Genomic DNA, 19187 nt, shown 5'->3' on the forward strand with positions numbered 1-19187 from the left:
CGAAGTGAGGGGTTAGGTACACATATGTGATATAATTATATAGCCCTATCTGTCCTCTAAAAAACTATATATAATATGTGTGGGTACATTTAGTAAGAAAGTATATTACTGCTGTGGAAGAATCACACAGCAAAAATTTAAAAAATGTGTCAGTCATTTATGAACAGAACCTGAAAACTAGCTCAGTCATGAAGGGGTTAATAGCATAAAAACATCTTGACTTTAATACCTTTTTAAGTATTTAAATTCCAAATTTCCTTTATTGATGTAATCTTATCACAACGGCTAGCTTAATATAATAATATTATAAGTGTTGCCACCTTAGAGACATGTGCTATGTTACCTGTTCTATAATAAAAACATCTTGACTTTAATACCTTTTTAAGTATTTAAATTCCAAATTTCCTTTATTGATGTAATCTTATCACAACGGCTAGCTTAATATAATAATATTATAAGTGTTGCCACCTTAGAGACATGTGCTATGTTACCTGTTCTGTAGGTGTGCAGCAGAACTATTTCACTTTGCAAAACTGACATTTTCATGTGTTATATGGCAACAATTGTTTACTGTTTGTTTCTTGCCACTAAAGGACAACAGATTGCCAGCAAAGAATTTTATACTATTCTAAAATTATAACCCCAATTGACTTATTTAATTCTCTCTCTGCTACCCACTTCTAGAAGCTTCTTTCACTGATTTCCTTCTTTGCAAGCATCCTAACAGAACATTCTTCCCCTGATGTCACAGACTGTGCAGGCTGGCACATGGGTCTCCTTTTTCTGTGCCCACCACACTGCAATCCACAGTAATTTAGCTCACCTCCCACCTCCCTTTTCCTCCACATCTGTACATTAACCCAGTTTCTCCAGCCTTCAACTGATTGTAACCTTGACATTAACCCTTTCACCTCTGCTTCCCTCTGTGTATGGTCTGTATATTTATTGTATCTAGTGCACCATTCCCAACCTCACAAAATTGTGGCACGAAATCGGATCCCCTTGGAGTGTCTACTTTCCAAAAAGGGGTGATTTCAAGGGTTTTTGTACTGCCCTGACATTTTAACTTGATATGTGTTAAAACAGAAAGAAACAGTTTTTTTTCAATTTTTTTTAAATAAAAGTGTTGTTGGATGGAGTAATTATCAGTCATATTTTCATAGCACTGAAATGTAAATATTGCCTGGTAATGAAGGGGGCCTTTTTTCTTTTTTTTGCACCCATGTTATTAAATTACATTTTAAGCCTGAAAATTACTTCAAACCCCGAAACATTATATTTTTTTTGAAAGCCAAGACCCTGTAGAATAAAATGGTGGCAGTTGCACATTTTTATGTTGCACGATATCAAACCCAAACATTTAGTGAAAAATGCACTTGTTAAATTTAGGGCCCCAAACACAAGAAAATACCCATTTTTTTAATACAATATAAAACATGAGGTTACAATGAGTAAATAGATACCCAACATGCCCAGGTTAAAAATTGTGTACGTCTGTGAAACGGCGACAATATTCAGTACCCCAAAAAGTCCATAGACGACGCTTTAAAAGCCCCTTAACATTTTTGTTACTAAACATTTTTGATTTTGCCATTCAATGTCATTTAGATTGCCTATGTTCTAAAATACATACCCCAGATGCACCTGGATTAACTGAGTTAGTGGAATAAATTCATAAGAGGTTTTGTTTCTTTTGGCACCTGCACGAAAACAAGCTGTGGCTATAGGAAATGAGCAAACTGGTGTATTGATTTCCTTTTACAACACATGGGAGTCTAATTATAGAATATATAGTCAAGCATCTGAGATCAAGGAATTAGTCATTCTCCAAACATATTAAATCCAGCAGGTCTCTGCTGTTGATAGTTAATATGTTCTTAGGAAGGACGATACCTTATTACGCCAGGAATCTATTAATAAACAGTAATGAGTGTTTAAAGACAATGGTGTTTAAGAAGTAGATATCACCAATATCCGTTACTCTTCTAAGAATGTTTACAGGTTTTTATTTCACTGTTTAGTCAGTGTATCAAAAATAAAACTGAAACTGTACATTGCATAACATTGTTACAATCTTTCTTTAAGCAATCTGCTTGGTGGAACCTAATTAAGCTTATTTAGGATCCGTTTTCCATTGCTTGCAGGAAAGCTCAACTCAAATTCACACTTGATTCCCTCGGGAGTTACCATTTACAGACTTAGAACTTTATAAGTATATCTGTGTGCTTAAAATTATTAATTGTATATGGTATTTATTTCTTCTGTAGGTGGTTTTCGCCAAAATAAAATTCCATACCTGCACATCTGATGTCCATATATCGGCAGAGTTAGGCATTGTGAAGACTAACATAATGGGCCATCCACTGTGATGAACTAATCTGACTGTATGGATTTAACATAGGCCAATAGAATTGGTCATCGTATGTGAGACAATTTCTTCTATTCAGAATCTTTATATCCCAGATGATATTTGAGTACCTCAAATGTCCAGGAAACCCCATATACAGCGCATCTGGGTTTGAAAAAAATTACTATTTACAGTGTTCACATGCAGCCTAATTCTTTCCAAATAATCATTGTAAATGCAGATGTGATATTTAACTAAGCTGCTACAATAAGTGAATTCATGGGATTTAACTTTAAAAGTATAAAAATATTTATGTTACTGATTTTATACATACCTCATTATCAGTTCCTACATCCAACATAACAGGTAGACACTCCTGAGGCTTTACTCCTCCACATGCTGTATAAAGTGCCAGCTTGCCAACAGGAATTCCCATCCCATAACTTCCAAGATCCCCCAGACCAAGGATCCTCTCTCCATCAGTCACTACAACAGACTGCAAACACAGAATAGGTTTATACAATTGTGTTCTTATTTTATCTCTGCGCTAAACACCATAACACCATAACATGTGTGCTATAACAGTTTAAATCTGGTACAAAACTTTTGTATTATTTGAATGTTTTATGCACCAAATGACTGTTTCCATATTGTTTAGCAAAATGAAGGTGTGTAATTATAGTTTTCACACAAATGAAACTCTTATGCAATATTATGCTCTCCCCAACCAGCGGAGACACATCCAAACCCAGTCCAGGTACAGTGGGTCAGAAAGGATTGTGATTGTATATATATATATATGAGTTATTAATTGAAATTACAAAATAGTAGCCATGAGGAGGACAGCGTTAATTAGGACTGATTAGAGTTGACTAAAGTTTTAAAAGGGGCTAATGAGGTACACATTTAAAATAAAATGACGTATCAATAATGCCAGAAATTCCTGGCTGACTTGCCCTGTATCACACATGCAGCTGTAACAGCTTCTGTGTAAAATGAAGCTTCTGAACACTGGAAGCTTCATTCCATACAGGAGCTGCGGGATTTTCTGGCAATAGCGGTTGGCGGTTGGGGAGGAGCAGCCACAGAAGAGCAAAGCAGAGGAGGTATGCCCTAAGAATTTTGTTGAAGCTTTCTTAGGGTGTACCTTTTACACCCACAACTTAGAAGTGATTAAATAGATCTATTCAATATTAGTTTTTACACAAAGAACTGACCTTGCAGTCTAGAGGTTCCTTATCCCCTGCACCAACCAGTGGTCAAATAGGCTGCAGGCAGCCCAAAATAAAACAGTCTATTGCCAGATTTAGTGTTTTTTGCAGTGGACCATTAAAACCATAACTTTGACTGGATCATCTTTCATCTGTGAGTCTCTTGTTAATATATAACTTGTTGAAATACTGACTTTTAATAAAGTAGTCATAGAACTGCAATATATTCCATCCCTCAGTCCATTCATAGCTTCTTTCTTGTAAAGGTTATATTAAGATTGCTTATTCTGAGGGGTGAAGATCAGGATAATCTGACAGTTTTAGGCAGAAGTGTACTATTCAATATGTGCCCATTTTAAGTCACAATTTGTACTATTATATATATCACGAGGCTTTGATGTAATCCTATACTTTTATATTTGTGTGTTTTAACCTTAACGGAAAACTGCATACGTTTTTAAGCATTCCCACTTGGCATCGTCTTTTCAAGGAAATGAAGGAAATCTATGAAATATATAACTATTTGACGTTTGCTGTTTTGTTGCATTTTGTACATATTTGAGAAAGTAAGATTATCTCACTTTTTTTTTCATTTAGACTTCAGTCTTATATTTACAGCTGTAACAGAAACACGAACCACAGCAATGAATGGGTAAAATACCTTAATACCTGAGTAGCAAGCCTGTGATCCCTGTATGCATCTCTAGCACCTCTGAACATTCATCAATGGAGCCTGTACGCACCAAACGTTTGGTTCCCTTAGTAGAACCTCTTTGCTAGGATCACCTTTTTTACTTGTTTTCTTGGTCCTAACCTAGAATGTTGTGGTAATATGTTGTGGTAATATGTGAATTAGGGCTGGTCAGATCCCAGGAGCCAGAAAGCCAATGCTTCTCATAATTTACAGCTGGCGCCCAACTGAGGTCTTCTCTAGTTGTTGCCAATTAAGATGGCTCCTAGAATCCATATTAAATTGTCCAGTCCTGATGTAAATACCCTAATATGAAATCACTACTTCTACTGATAATAGAAAAAAACAATGCGTGACCAATATTTATACAAGAAAAGCGCCAACTCTGCCTCTTCTGTCTATAAGCACATACCTTCTATGCGTGTTCCTGATCTCAACTGTGATCAGAATAAGCCTACGTTATTACAAGCTGCTTTAAAGCTTTTTGTTTTCATCAATGCAGTGTGAGTTCATGTCCTTATGTGGCCTGCTCAGCTCCATAATTGCTTACATTTACATGGTAATATTCTTTAATTGACTACTTACGTTGAAAGAAAACCGAGCATACATTACCTTAATGTTGTCCTCAGGCCATGATTTTATTACTGTGGATAGATGACCACGATCATGAATTGTAATAAAGAGGCCTCTGTTAGGGAAACAATATATATAGAAGTTACGAAGTGTATAAGTTAGATGTCTGATAAACCGTTTATCTGATGAGATCAGCTATTTTAAAAACAGATTTGCTTTCCTTCATAACGGTGTCATATCTCATGTAAATTTACTTTTTTATTATAATTGGTTTCCAGGGAAAGCATACATTTCTTTGCAGACTGGCTGTTTTTTTTCTTCTTATGTTTCTAGATATACATGAATGGCAATAGTTTTATAGAAGGGGCTTTGTATGTGTTATGCTTTCAGTTAGCCCTTAAAGCATTTAAATAATATTGTGAATGTAGTACATTTATTAAACATATCAATGCATGTTAATGTTTTTGTCCACTGTCTCTTGCACCGTATGTAACCCAAATGCAGAAAATTTTATATATTGCAGCTCACCAGTCCTTAGATGTGGTGGCTGCATTAGCTTTCTTTTTGTATGCTTTTTCCCTTTATTATTATGTGGTTAACCAGCCAGTAAGTCTGTTTATTTTCAACTTCTTTTAACAGCCAAACTGTCCAAAGTGGCAGATAGAGGGTTGAGACAAATTATCTAACACTGACAGGGGTGCCTACAATGGTCAGCTTTTATTGATTTGTGTAAAACCTTTATCCCAAATGGAAAAAAAAAAACTGTCGCTGTAACTGCTTAAAAAGTGTTAGCTGGAGTTCAACTTTATTTGATAGTCAAGTCCATTTAAATCTGCTAGTGCATCTACACTCTCTAGCCTTTCCACAGGGTGACAACGCAGCTGTCCAAGTCTGGCTCTGTTGCTCCTCCAACCTGGAGCCACCATAAGACAGGAAATGTGCAACTGGTGGGATCATCTAGTTAAAATAAAGGGAACAAAGACTAAAAAAGAGAACTAATGCAGCCACCACATTTAAGGCTTGGCAAGCTGCAATATATTACATTTTTGTGTTTGGGTCTATATACACTTTAAATTATATGGCCATTTCAGAGAGAAACTGCAAATCTGTATATTAGATAGAATAATAAATATATGAAAAATTAAGCATAAAATGAGAAACGGTGAAAGGAAGGAGGTTGTTGAAGGGCATGGTCATCACACAACGTTGGATTGTCTTGGCTTATTGTAACCTGTAAGTTGTATGTAACATGCTGTGTGTGTGCTGAAATTTCACACATCTTTGTTAACTATGTGGAGGTTACATAAAGGTTTCTCCTAGTTGCCTGTCCCCTACATTGCTGTATGTGGCTAGTCCATCTCATATCTATATATGAACTGGTTTACTTCGAATGTATTTTAACTGTCTTCAGCCCTTTATATAGGTTCAAATAACATTATACTATACTGGCCATTTACATTTAGTTAAGGATCTGTATACTGTGAAAACCAGTCCAATCCTTGTGCGCGGGAGCCATAGGTGTTGTGTACAACAGGGGGTGTCCCTAGCCTTTTTACCATCCTGGGCAGCATGGGTGGGTGTTTGCTGGTAGTGCACGCTAACTGGTGTGGGGGGCACTCTTGCTGGTAACAGCATCCCAGGTTGCTAAGAGCTTAGGCAGGGAGATGGGTATGGCCCTTACACATCTCCCCACCGAGCTCTTAGCAACCTGGGACGCTCTGGCTGGAAAGGGGGTGGCTGGCACACTGCAAACATTGTGAAGCAGAGAGGACATGCTGCTTTGCCTGCCATACCCCCACATGACCCAAAGAGATGCCAGCGATGGCCCTGTGTACAACCCATCTGTAAAAATCGGCGTGTTGGTAAACGCTACTTGCAAACAGGTACAGATGTACAACTGTGCCCAGAAGCATACTGTATATCTATACCACTATGCGCTCAGCAGCATCTACCAGCTTACAGCTGCAGCCTGTCATTGACTTGCATAGCCAGGCTGTACGCAACACATGTGGCTCCTGGGTGCAGAGATCTGGCTGGTATTTTTCTGGTACATGGCACTTTGTGACATGCTATATCCCCCAAGAATGCTAAGCAGGGGGAGAGCAGCTATATCCCCCAAGAATGCTAAGCAGGGGGAGAGCCACTTGTCTTTGTACAAGTCATCTAAGATCCCTGCTTGCTGCTGTCAGAAGCACACCCATAATACTTGGGGTTCTTCAATCTTCTATGGCATATTTTTAATTTCAGTCTAATTTGGCTCCACAGTATGTCTTATGGTATATTCTTTTGTATTGGAAGATCAGGTGCTGCCCAGTTCCAGCTCTTTGATAAGGGTGCCCAATGTTGGACTTTATAGCCAGGAGTGCAATCTAAAGGGAACATGTGCAGTAACATTCTTCAAAAATGTGCCATTACATTTTATATCTGCATAAATGCATGCTATACCTAAAATATATTAATATGGCTTATATGTAAATGTCCTAAGTCCTCTAAAAAGGTAAGTAAAACATGTAAAGTGTGCTTTACATGTTTATTTGGAGCATTATGTGTACCTAGAATGCCTTCTAATCATTTGACCCAAACAGACTTCCTCTAGGGGCAATTCAAACTTACATTTTTTTAAATGTTTGCACATTTAAATGTGTATACATTGTTTATTTCTTCTTGTTTGATTGAATTATTATTATTATACAGGATTTATATAGCGCCAACAGTTTGTGCAGCGCTTAACAATATAAGGAAGACATTACAATCACAATACAATTCAAGACAAGATGGTAAGGAGGGGCCTGCCCTTGAGGGCTTACAATCTAAAAGGGAGGGGCAAGTGATACATGAGGAGGTGGCTGTGTGGGGATGAATTCTTTAAGAAATTGATATTTCAGGGGTTAGGTTGCGGTGGGATAGGCTTCCCTGAAGAGATGAGTCTTAAGGGATCGCCTAAAGGCAGTCAGTGTGGGAAATAGACAGACCGATTGGGGTAGAGAGTTCCAGAGGATGGGAGAGACTCTAGTGAAGTCTTGGAGGCGAGCATGGGAGGAGTTGACGAGGGAGCTCGAAAGCAGGAGCGGAGAGGATGGTTAGGGTGATATTTTGAGAAAAGGACTGAGATATAGCCTGGGACAGAGTTGTGGATGGCTTTGTAAGTGGTTGTGGTGTAAGTGTCGAATAAAAGTAATCAAGTGATACTTTTTTTTAAACATTTATCAGCATGTGTACAAATGGCAAAAGACAGAACTTTAATGCCAATAAATTATATCTAAACCCAAAAACAAAAATTCTATGTATTGTAGTTTACCAGTCCTTAGATATAGTGGTTGCATTAGATGGTGAGAATACACATTCCAGAGGTCCCGTGTTACAGATTTTGTTGTAAAATAAATTTCTCCTTCCAGGAAAGGAGTTGGCTAGTGCTCAATTCAGTAATACAGTTCTGCTAAGAAAATACTGACATTCTGAGCTCCATCAAGAAATAATATGGCCCTAGTCATAGCAACAGTTTAGACCTTCCATGCATGAAGCATCTCATTCAGCACCCAATGACACTCTCAGCACATACTTTCCAGCTATCTTTCATTTGGAGGGACTGTCCTTGATTTGGAACCAAATCCCTCTGTCCTTCTTTCCTCTTCTGTTGTCCCTCTTGTTGGTCTGATGTACAGATATCTATGAAAATGTTCTAACTACCAAAAGGGTTATTCTGCACTAAACCTTTATCTCATCTCTTCATTATTATTATTATTACTAATACTTTTTACAACTATTGGCTGGCACAGTGCCTGGTGCCTTGCACCAGTCGGGGTTCCAGGTTCAAATTCTGGTTAGGACACTTTTTGCAGTTTGCATGTTCTCCCTGCTCTTGCTCCTGGTATTCTGGTTTCCTCTCACACTCCAAAGACATGCTGGAAGGCTCCTGTCTAAATCGGCCCTGTGTGCATGTGAGAGAGGGACCTGAAACTGTATGCTTCTTGAGGGCAGGGACTGATCTGAATGTGCATGTAAAGCTCTGTGTAAATTGTAGGAGCTATATAAATACCAATAATAAATCATCTTCTTTGCTATTTTGAAAAGCTAGTGTAAAGAAAATGTAATGGTGGAAAATAAAAACAATTCTGGGTTTACCCAATCATTTTTGGCATAAAAATTCTTAATGGTCCACGTAACTGGGGGAATAGCAGGGGTATGTCATTTGTCTAAATACATTGTGCCGGAAGGCTCTTTCTCTGCTCAGAAAGTTGGGAGGTATGCCAGCACTTCAGTTAATCCCCTTAAGCAACACCATATAAAAGCACCCCAGTGTCAGCCCTACAAAAACTACAGTCAGGTGCATCTCCACAATTAAACAAAAAAAAACTAAAACAGGGAATACCCTAGCACCTCTTGCAACACAATGTAACTATAACGAAATGTGGCACTCCTGTGTCAATTGAAGATTGGCGTGTAATCTTTACTTCTTCAATCGTCATTCAGCATATGTTTCAGACAAAATCTCCAACGTTTTTCATGCATACTTATGCTTAATCATAAAGCACCTCCTGCAACACATTGTATTATACACAAGATTTCAAAATGATAAATACTAAAGTACCCTAGCATAACTTCAGTAGTATACACTCCTAAGACCAGTACACACTAAACATCTCACTTTGGGAAGAAACAATGAAAATGGGCATATGACAAATTATACAACATGAATAATAAAAACAGCAATACCCAATTGTGACAACAAAAACATGGTATGGGGTTAGATTTACTAAAGGCAAATAAACTCTTCACTTTGCAATGTAATTTTTTTATCTTAGTGAATAAGGTGAAGCTCTGCTGACTTCCATCACCCAATCATATGCAACAAAGTTCATTTTCAACTCATTTACTAAGCTAGGAGAAATCACCTTGCAAAGTGAACAGCCTATTTGTCTATAATTAATAAACCTCATGAATTCACATGACTGACATTAAACTAGCAAAAATCAGTGTAATGTGGGGAATTTGTAAGAGGTCTTTATCAGTGTCATTGCCATTATTATCATTACCATTTTATCACCATTTTCACTTTACAAGCAAATTTTTACTTTGCACACTGCATACTGTAAATACCAAAATAAAATTACATTAAAAAGTTGTATATAAATGTTGGAAAAGTCATTTTACAACATGAAAGGGAACACATTAGTCACAAAGTATTAATCAAGTGACAATATCATGCTTGGGAATAGACTAAGATTTTTCATGTGAACACAAGTTCAGACATTTCTCACAGCCTTCATTTTCAGGATAAAGTAAATATTTTAAACATGCGGGATAAATGCAAAATATGTACCCTTTGCAGTTGCCAATAATAATAAAACATTCAGACATATTACAATTTGACAACAGTAGCTCAACTTCTTATTAAGCATTCTTTAAATAATGAAGGTCAGTAAATAAGAATAAAGAAGACAAATTAGATCCATTTATAATATGCAATACATGAAATTGTTGTTCATCCACAAATATTTATTTACAGATCAGAAATGGTTTGTTTTACACCTAATTCAAATGTATGCCACTGGATTTTCTGTGCAATCAGACATAAGCTGAATCCAGTTGTAGTATATTATAAGGATCCATGTGAACGAACACCCTCTTTGATCTAACCATTGAGACCTGTGTCAGTGGGCTTTTGTTTGCTTCTAGCAGGTTTTGAATTCTTATACAAGTCTATGGGAAAGCCAAACCTCTTTGAAGCAGATCAGAAGGAGGTCAACTGCAGGTGAAATGCATCTTTCAATGAATCCTAAATGATCTCAGAAGTGTCCCAAACTGATATCAAACTGATGTCATCAACACAAGCCCAAAGCCTGTCAACACAGACCCTTAAAGTGACACTAAATTTTAAATCTTAAAAATGAATTAAAGTACCTTAACTACTATCAAAAATGTAATTAATTTGTGTGTTATTTTATTGTGTATCACTGTAGATCTTCAAATCATCTCTGCATTCATGCTGACAATGTCCTTACTTCTAGAGGGTGGCTACTTTTGTTCCCCATGGTCCCTGTGTGTGTTATAAAGTAGCCACAGCTCCAAGCTCACTGCCATGATGGACTACAATCTCACGTTTAGTTTATCAATTTTTAGTGAGATTGTAATCCATCACAGGAGTGATCTTGAAGCGGTGGCTACTTTACAACACACACAGGGACCATGGGGAACAAAAGTAGCCACCCTCCAGAAAGTGGAGCTAGCTTCCCGGCCAATCAGGATTGGCCCGGAAGCCAGATCCATGCTATTTGGGCATTAAGAAAGCACAGCAATGCAGGCAGAGTGTGCAGAGTGGCGCCCCCCTGTAGCAAGGTACAGTACTCACCAGCCACGCACTGACAGATCTCCCTGTGCATCTCCGGATTCTGGTTGATTGTGACATCACCAGCCAGATCGCAGGGCCAGCATACTGTGCAGGCATCAAGAGCTCTCTGCCCTTGGACCACAGAACCCGAAAGTGTCAAACAGCTGGCTTGATGCTGATTGGCTGGGAAGCTGTCTTCCTGGCTAATCAGCATTGAGCCAGCCAAACAGCATGCAGTCAGCTTCCTGGCCAATCAGGAAGCCGGGAAGAGGGTAATGACCTGCCTCCCGGCTTGCAGATTGTTCAGTAAGCTGGCTCCATGCTACCGGAAGTACCGGTATCAGTATTCGGTATCGGTAAGTACAGAAATGTAAAAATCGGTACTTGTACTCGATACAGAAAAAACGGTATTGGTGCATCCCTACTATAAACCTGCTCAGTAGCCAATGAGGCTGATTTACTAAAAGAGAAGAGACAGTTCACTTAACAGAAGTGAATGTGCACATAGCTTAGTGAAAAAGCTTAAGCTATGTACAATTCGAATACCTAACGGCATGCAATGGAACATTTAAAAAAAAAGTATTTTTGTTTGCACATGATCAGATGGTTGAAGTAAACATAGCTTTATCATATTTACTAATCTAGATGAACATTTGCTTTGCAAACTCAATATGCACTTTGATAGCTGAATATTCTCTAAATCTTTAGTAAAGCAATCCCACTGTGCAAGAAGTTTAAGTTTGTACATTTCACTGGGGCAGAAGTTAAATGTGGTTAAATAGTCCCTGTAAATATAGCTAACTAAGTTAGGTCATGTACAGTAAATAACAATAGTGGGCATCAAATCATTTGAAGGATTACCTGAAACTTAAACCACAGCACTACTAAATCATCATTAAGCATCATAATACGAAGTCTGCCGAATACATTACACACAGTATGCTTTCTGGAAATGTATTTGATGCAAACCATATTAGCTGGCTCTCATACGTTTTAGCCTCAGAGTAAGGTTTGTCTGCTGTTACATATTATTGTGTTCAACAGTTCATTTGCTGCTAAACATTCTAATTTTTAACAGTTCTTGAAAATTAAGAATTCTCCAAACATCAGTATAAAGACAATACGTTGGCACTGGGGTTAGTATCCTTGCTGTTGCTGCCACTGAATATCAGCTGCACATAGATTGCTATTTCCAAAAATGAACTGGTTCCATTCCAAGATTCATAAACAATGAGGCTGGAATCTGTGCTATTATTCTTTCCAAGATAAAGCCTACATTGTTATGCTGCTATGACCATGCTATTATTTACAACTACGGTTCATAACTCCTGTATATATAAATTTGTTTTTTATGATGATATCATGATATTGTGCCTGTTGGAGTTCCTTAAACTGTTTATCACCTAAACTTGTAGTATTCAGTCTGTCACTTCACTATCTACTATTGTACATCTTGCAGTATTGAAACGTCTTCATATTTATAGTAGACTTTCTGTACAAATACCTTTATGCATACATAAAAAAATGGCACAAAGCTATTAGAATCAAGACCGTTTAAATACACCTTAGACAGGAGATAGACAGACAGAATTTCCTGTGGTAGTGGAAGTGTTTCCTGTCACAATACAAAAACATTCTGGTAAGTTATTGGCTTTCGTGTAAAAGTACTGTGTTTAAAGAGGATGTCTCCCCAGAAGTTAAAAAGGTTGTTGAATACCCTGGGGGACCCAGTCTACATATCGCTTGTCCCTGTTAAAATCTGTGCAGGGGTTGCTCAGCCGCGTTGTTGGATAGCTCACCTTTTCTCCCTCTACTGCTACCTGACAATGTTGGATGAAGGGATGGCAGTTCTGACTGACAGAGCAGAGGAGAGGGGGCATTAAAGGTAGTGCACATAGAGCCTACAAAGCACAAATCCCCCTCCTCTGAAAACTAGACACAGCATCTGCAGCCCCCTTGCCATGCAGACCTGTGCCTCTTCTTCTCTTTTTGTACTGATACAAGACTGAACATACAATGTCCTGCAGCTGCCAGCTAGTTCAGTGGAGGTTGCTGCAGTAGTAACTGTCAGTTTATGTTCAAGTGTAAAAAAGGGGGAGCCGCACTCCAAAAATAAATCTTCCATACTCTATTAGCATAAATAAGCTGTACACTGACACACAACTTTACGCTCTCACGCGTCCTACCATTATGGCCTGATCACAGGGCTCACAGCACACTTGTGGATACACTCAGCAGAAGGACCAGTGTACTGCTGCATAGAGGAGTCACACGACTCTCTCCCGCTAAGGCAGCATAAACAGCCAGCATCTCTTTCTCTACATAATTGTGTCCTAATGGCCTTAGGGAGATCTGTTTAAAAAGCATGTGGCATTCTTTCACCAACAGCGCAACCTGCTTTTAATTTTCTCAGTCAAATCTTGACAAAGATCCTTTGACCTGGGAGATAAGCATAGCCAACATACATATCTTAAAAAGGGGACATTTTAGGAAATGAATTGTAAATGAAGGAAGAACTTTATGAGCAGAACAAGATGTCTGAAGCTCTGTGAAAATTATAGGAGCCCACCTAAATAAAATACCATGCCATGTCCTTGTCCTTGTCATTCAGCTTCCATTAACAAATGAGCACAACACTTTTCATGGTTCTGCATTTTCATCTCTTGGCATTTGGTCCCATAACATCTCAGAGCTGTGAAGGAAGTTGATGTTGGAAGATTTCCCTTTGCCAAGTGATGTAATCATAGGTCTGAACAGGGAGCAAATGCTATATAGTGCTCAGCAGGTGTCAATGACTGTGGGCTCGGTCTGCCTTCCGAATAGGGAAGTTATTTCTACTCAGGGCCACTAGCCCAACATATATGAGTTGTATTGGCCACTTATATTGGCCAGAGTATCATCTGTCATAAACACAGTACTACAGGAAGCCCTTATCTGGAGAAGATGAAGAAAAGCCCAAACAAATTCAAATTGGTTCCCATGGCAGTTGTGTGTGGTATTTGGTGGTAGCATTGCCATAGCATTCATTGGCAGAAATTTTATTTCCATCAACATATGTAGATAAACATATGCCTGTAGCTAATAAATTATGGGTTGTTTTCAGAAAATTCAGCTACAAATATTGTAATCAGATGACTATACTCCAGTATTCCAAAATGAATGTGGGTGCAATGTATTGCGTACTAAAAGACCAATGAATAATCTAGCAAATAAATTCAAATGCATCCTATTTCCCCTCTCGTCATATAATGAAACACTTATTTTACCTTAAATTTTCAGTGAATTTGTTGCTCTCACATATATGTCGTGTTATTTTGGCAGTCAAGTAAATAAGGTGTTATTCCATCTCAATAGTTCATTATGCAATTAAACAAGATCCCTTTCATCTGGGAACATTTGGAAAGTAGTGTAAATAAGAATTCAAAATATTTTACTATTAATGATTTTAAAGATTGAGTTTCAAATGTAACCATTTGTTAAGTTTGGATAACATTGCACCCCTTACATTCTAATTAATATGGGTGCAATGATATGAGGTATGTAATTGGTTGCTGGATTTACTGAATTTGGAATAACAGTTCTGATATTAACTTAGCTTCACAAGGACTTAAGAGAAAATAAACAAGAAATTAGTTTAAACAGTTAGTTCCTGATAAGGGTAAGCTTTATGAGATTTTGAAGAACATTATCTTGTTTTTAAAATGGCATTATGTAAAATACCACAGTATATTTTGTGTAAATATATATGTATATAATATATACAGAAGATACTGTGAATGCAATGCAGTCTTCATCTACATTCAAACACTTCTCCACCCTCCACTGATATAGGATGATCGCCAGGAAAACAAGACCATCTCAAAAAATGTGCAGTTTCTTAACTTTTTTCTGCCAAAAATCTGTCCACTCATTATCTTGAATAGGTGTTCTCATACGTATATGCTTGATATCAAATTAATGAACACACAGTTCTTGATCATTCAGAGTACAACTAAAGCAATGTTTTGGTTTGTGAAGCAAGTTTTAGAACATGGCTCTTAAAACATTGAACAATATATTAGAATAATGTCAGCTTCTCCATTCTAAATATATAAAGGTTAAACAACTGTGGTTCTGGATTTTTGTCTTACTATTTTGCTAAAACGATATAGTAAATAGGGCAGGGTTTATATTCATTATCTGATTTCCATTTCTTTAAATGTCAAAAGATATGGAGCCCCAACAGATGGAATAGGAGTGAAATGTTTTTCAAAGTGACCAAATTGGTAAATTTTTTGATTCATCAAAATATAAGCATGCTGATTTGCCCAATTTGCAAAGAATGATACAACTTATGGATCACAATGGCCTGAACTCCTAAATTATGTGATTATTCACAGATCAGACAGATTCATGTGGAAATATTCACTTGAAATTGCCAATAATTAGACTTTGTTATGTGCCAGCCCCCTCACCATGAAAGGCTGGGTTCCCAGAAGCCTTGGGGTTGATTTACTAACCTTATAAACACACCACGAACATGTATACACCTCTGTAGTGTGTTCCCTCCCAGCATGATCTATGGGTGGAATCTAAACACCTTTGTAGTGTGTACACATCCAGCAGGTGTGTTGTGCAAAGCCAAGCATGAATTGCAAGGTGATGTTGTGTAAATTAGCTCTATGTTGTGTTGCTTGCGTTGATGAATGCAGGAATGTAAATGCATGAGCTAACCATTTTTGTCTAAACTGTGAAGCAGCATTATATATGCATCATGTGCATGATTTTTCCATATATGGCATTAGTGGAAATATGCTTTTAGAGACTTTTTGGTTGATAAATACGTTTTGCTGTGTGAAAATCACACACACCTGGTGCGTGCGTGTGTTTAGGTTAGTAAATCACCCCCCATGGGTCAGTATACGTTGGAGTAGATAAGGAGAACTGACAGTGTACTTGTAGGGAGAGATAGTTGCTGCTATACACTTTCATGTTTAAAAAAGGCAAAACAGTGTTATAATGAGAAAAAAGAGCTCATAAATTATGTTACTGTTTTGCCTATGACCAATTTGAGGGATTTTGCAATTTTTTTTAAAGTACACTTTCCTATAGGTTTCATACCCATTGCTACTTCCATTGTTCTATTCAGGCCTATTACTGCTGGATAAAAAAAAATAAGTGTAACAGCTAAAGCTACCTAAAGAAGCCAATTTTTATGTTGTAATGGGAGTTGGGGTGAGATTGGGGTGCAATAATGTAAAGTAAAAAGATGTGATGCTTTAATACGGTGTCACTGACACTATCCATGAGAATCGTAGTGTTCCGTTACACCACACACAGCCTAAAGGCATCTCCCAAGCTTGGTATTTTGGAAAGGATTGGTATTTTCTCATCTTGCAATTCCAATTGCTTTAAATAGGAGGACCCTCTCCCTGCTTCATAGAAAAAAATGTTTTGCATTGGTGCTGTCCCCCATGGTAGTGCCCAACTCCCCATGTCAGTTTCTGACAATCTCTTGCTTATTACCCTTGCTAATGCCCCCACCCCCATAGACTTTAATGGGGTTTGATAATCAGTTTAGAATTTTCAGGCTTAATGCAGGATTCAACAAATACCCTGTGGACCAAACCCAGACAGATTCGCTCATCATTACTAATCTTACCTAATCAGTTTTAGAATACAACTTTAGAACCCTCCTTACAGTGGAATTTCAACCCTTCATGTTGTTGTAAAAAGAAAAGAGCCAAAATTAACACTTGCTTATCTATGTCAAGAAAATAAAAATGAATGTATGGGCGTTTTGGATGTGATAGGAAACCCTTGTGAGTTTATTTTTTGCTTGCTATGTCCTGGTGCAGAGATTTTCCGTCACTTCTTGTTCCAAAGATGCAGGATCGGAACATTGTTACAAAGTGTGGAGAATTCTTCTCTTAGTCAGTGGTCATGTGAATAATGCCCCCATTGAAAGATTGTTTCACTTGTTTCTTGTTCTGGTGGCAACTGTAAAACAGATTCACTTTAACCCCTTCGTGACTGACGACGTACAGTGTACGTCGCCAGCATCGGGGCTGTTTAAACAGACTCCCGGCGACTTTTGCCGCCGGGACTCTGTTTAAACTTGTAGAGCCGACTGTCGGCTTTACAACAGAAGCGATCCTGGCGACTTACCTGTCGCCAGATCGCTTCTGCGTCCCGAAGAGGTTTTACGTCATTTTCAGGCCTAAAATGTGGAATATAACATGGGTGCAAAAATGGAAAAAAGGGCCTCAGTCATGAAGGGGTTAAGCAATGAGGGCAAATAACGTGTTAACCACTTGCCGTCTGCCCGTTGTAAAAAAACGGGCGGACGGCACTGCAGCATTGGCGGGCATTTTTTTTCTGCTCGTGCGCGCCCACCAGCGGGCACGCACGGGCAGAAAAGACCCAACCAATGCAAACACCTGTTACTGGGTGTTTCACATATAGACGATCGGCGGCTCCATAGCCCGCCGATCGTCTATATGTGCTATATATTTTACCAAAAAATTGGGTAATAATAAATGTTTTATCATTTAATATAGGGGAAACTGTTTTTTTTTTAAATTTCGGTAATTTTTCCTTAATATAGTAAAAAATAAAAACCCCAGTGGTGAATAAATACCACCAAAAGAAAGCTCTATGTGTCCCCAAAAAAGGGTATAAAATTCATTTCAGCACAGCGTTGCAAATGTCAGTCAAAGTACCGCAGCGCTGAATACTGAAAAATGGCCTGGATGGGAAGGGGGTTTAACATCGCGGATGTCAACTGGTTAAAGATGAAATCCAGCAATTATAATTGTAGAGGTTGCAGCACTGTTGACCTCTTAGGATTTTTACTTACTTTGTTTTAAAGTGTTTAAAAGGAAGAGTACCCAAAGAAGAAAAAACAAACAGTGGCCGTTCTAAAGGTGAAAATGCCACTGCAAAGAGGGAGGACACGGGATAATAACCGCTCTTTAAAGGGAAACTGGATATACAGTATGCTGAAAATTGAAGAAAATGCACTAAAGCTTCAGGAGACCATGATGAGTTTCACTTCTGACAGCAACGAACAGAAACATTTTACTACAGTGGGCAATGAACAGTTCTGTACAACTGCACCACACAGTCAGTGTCACATAAATTCAAATATATTTTGCCAGGATACATATACGTAAACGTATTCTTGTGAGTTGTATTTTATTCAGAATACTACATTGGAATCAGAATTGCACTGGAGTGACATCACATAACATACTAAAAATGGTGCAATAGAATGAGTACAAAAGTGCAGTTGTTGCAAGCTGCAGACAAGTATTTCATGGAAACATGGTCACTATGGGAAATGTTGTGCTAATTTTGCAAAAGCAATACATCACATTCCTACTTTATGTTTTTTTTTTTCATAATACAAAAACCCAGTTTTCTGTACTCATTTGACTGCATAATTTTCTACAAGGTCGCTGGAGGAGTGCACTAGCACCGCATTACTTATAGCGCAAACCAGCATCCTAAAATTCACAAACTGACCTTGGTTGGAAGAACATGCAATAATGGCATATAAATCAGTAGGAATGGTTTATAGTTGTCCATGGAAACTCCAGGATAAAACTGGATTACATCCTAAGGTTAAATTTGAAAACACCAGATAGATGGAATTTATTTGGTGCTCGGTCAACAAAAATGAACTTAACCCAGGGGCTGACTGGCAACTTTTAGCCCAGGGGGCAAGTACAACCCAACATTAAATAAATGACCTCATGGTGCAGGGCATTCTGTCTTTCATGCAGTAATCTGAGAGTAAACCATTCCTGCCAAGTAGAACAATACTAGATAATTGTCTAATCTGATCTAGATCACTTTCAAACACATTTCTTTCTCACCCTTGCAATAATAAGCTACTAGGATCACATGCATGCTCCCAATGGTGAACCAAAAGCTACAGGATTCATTGCTGAAGGACAGACATTTGGAATCAAATTAGTATTTATGGTTGGGCAACGAAAGTGGACTCTAATTCAAATAAGCTTCAAACTGCTTTCGTGTATAACTCGATTTCTT

The 19187-nt window shown here is 38.0% G+C and overlaps 1 protein-coding gene across 1 annotated transcript in view; it reads right to left on the reverse strand.

Moving 5' to 3' along the window:
- Positions 1 to 19187, reverse strand: part of ME1 (malic enzyme 1) — a 196685-nt gene that overhangs the window by 112369 nt on the left and 65129 nt on the right. The window contains exons 4-5 of the mRNA XM_018560861.1: positions 4862 to 4937; positions 2682 to 2843 (exon numbers count right to left, since the gene is read on the reverse strand). Coding sequence (XP_018416363.1) covers positions 2682 to 2843; positions 4862 to 4937 — 238 coding nt within the window. The remainder of the gene's footprint in view (positions 1 to 2681; positions 2844 to 4861; positions 4938 to 19187) is intronic.

Source organism: Nanorana parkeri, unplaced genomic scaffold (genome assembly GCF_000935625.1).
Source record: "Nanorana parkeri isolate BGI_ZX_2015 unplaced genomic scaffold, ASM93562v1 scaffold483, whole genome shotgun sequence".
NCBI lineage: Eukaryota > Metazoa > Chordata > Amphibia > Anura > Dicroglossidae > Nanorana > Nanorana parkeri.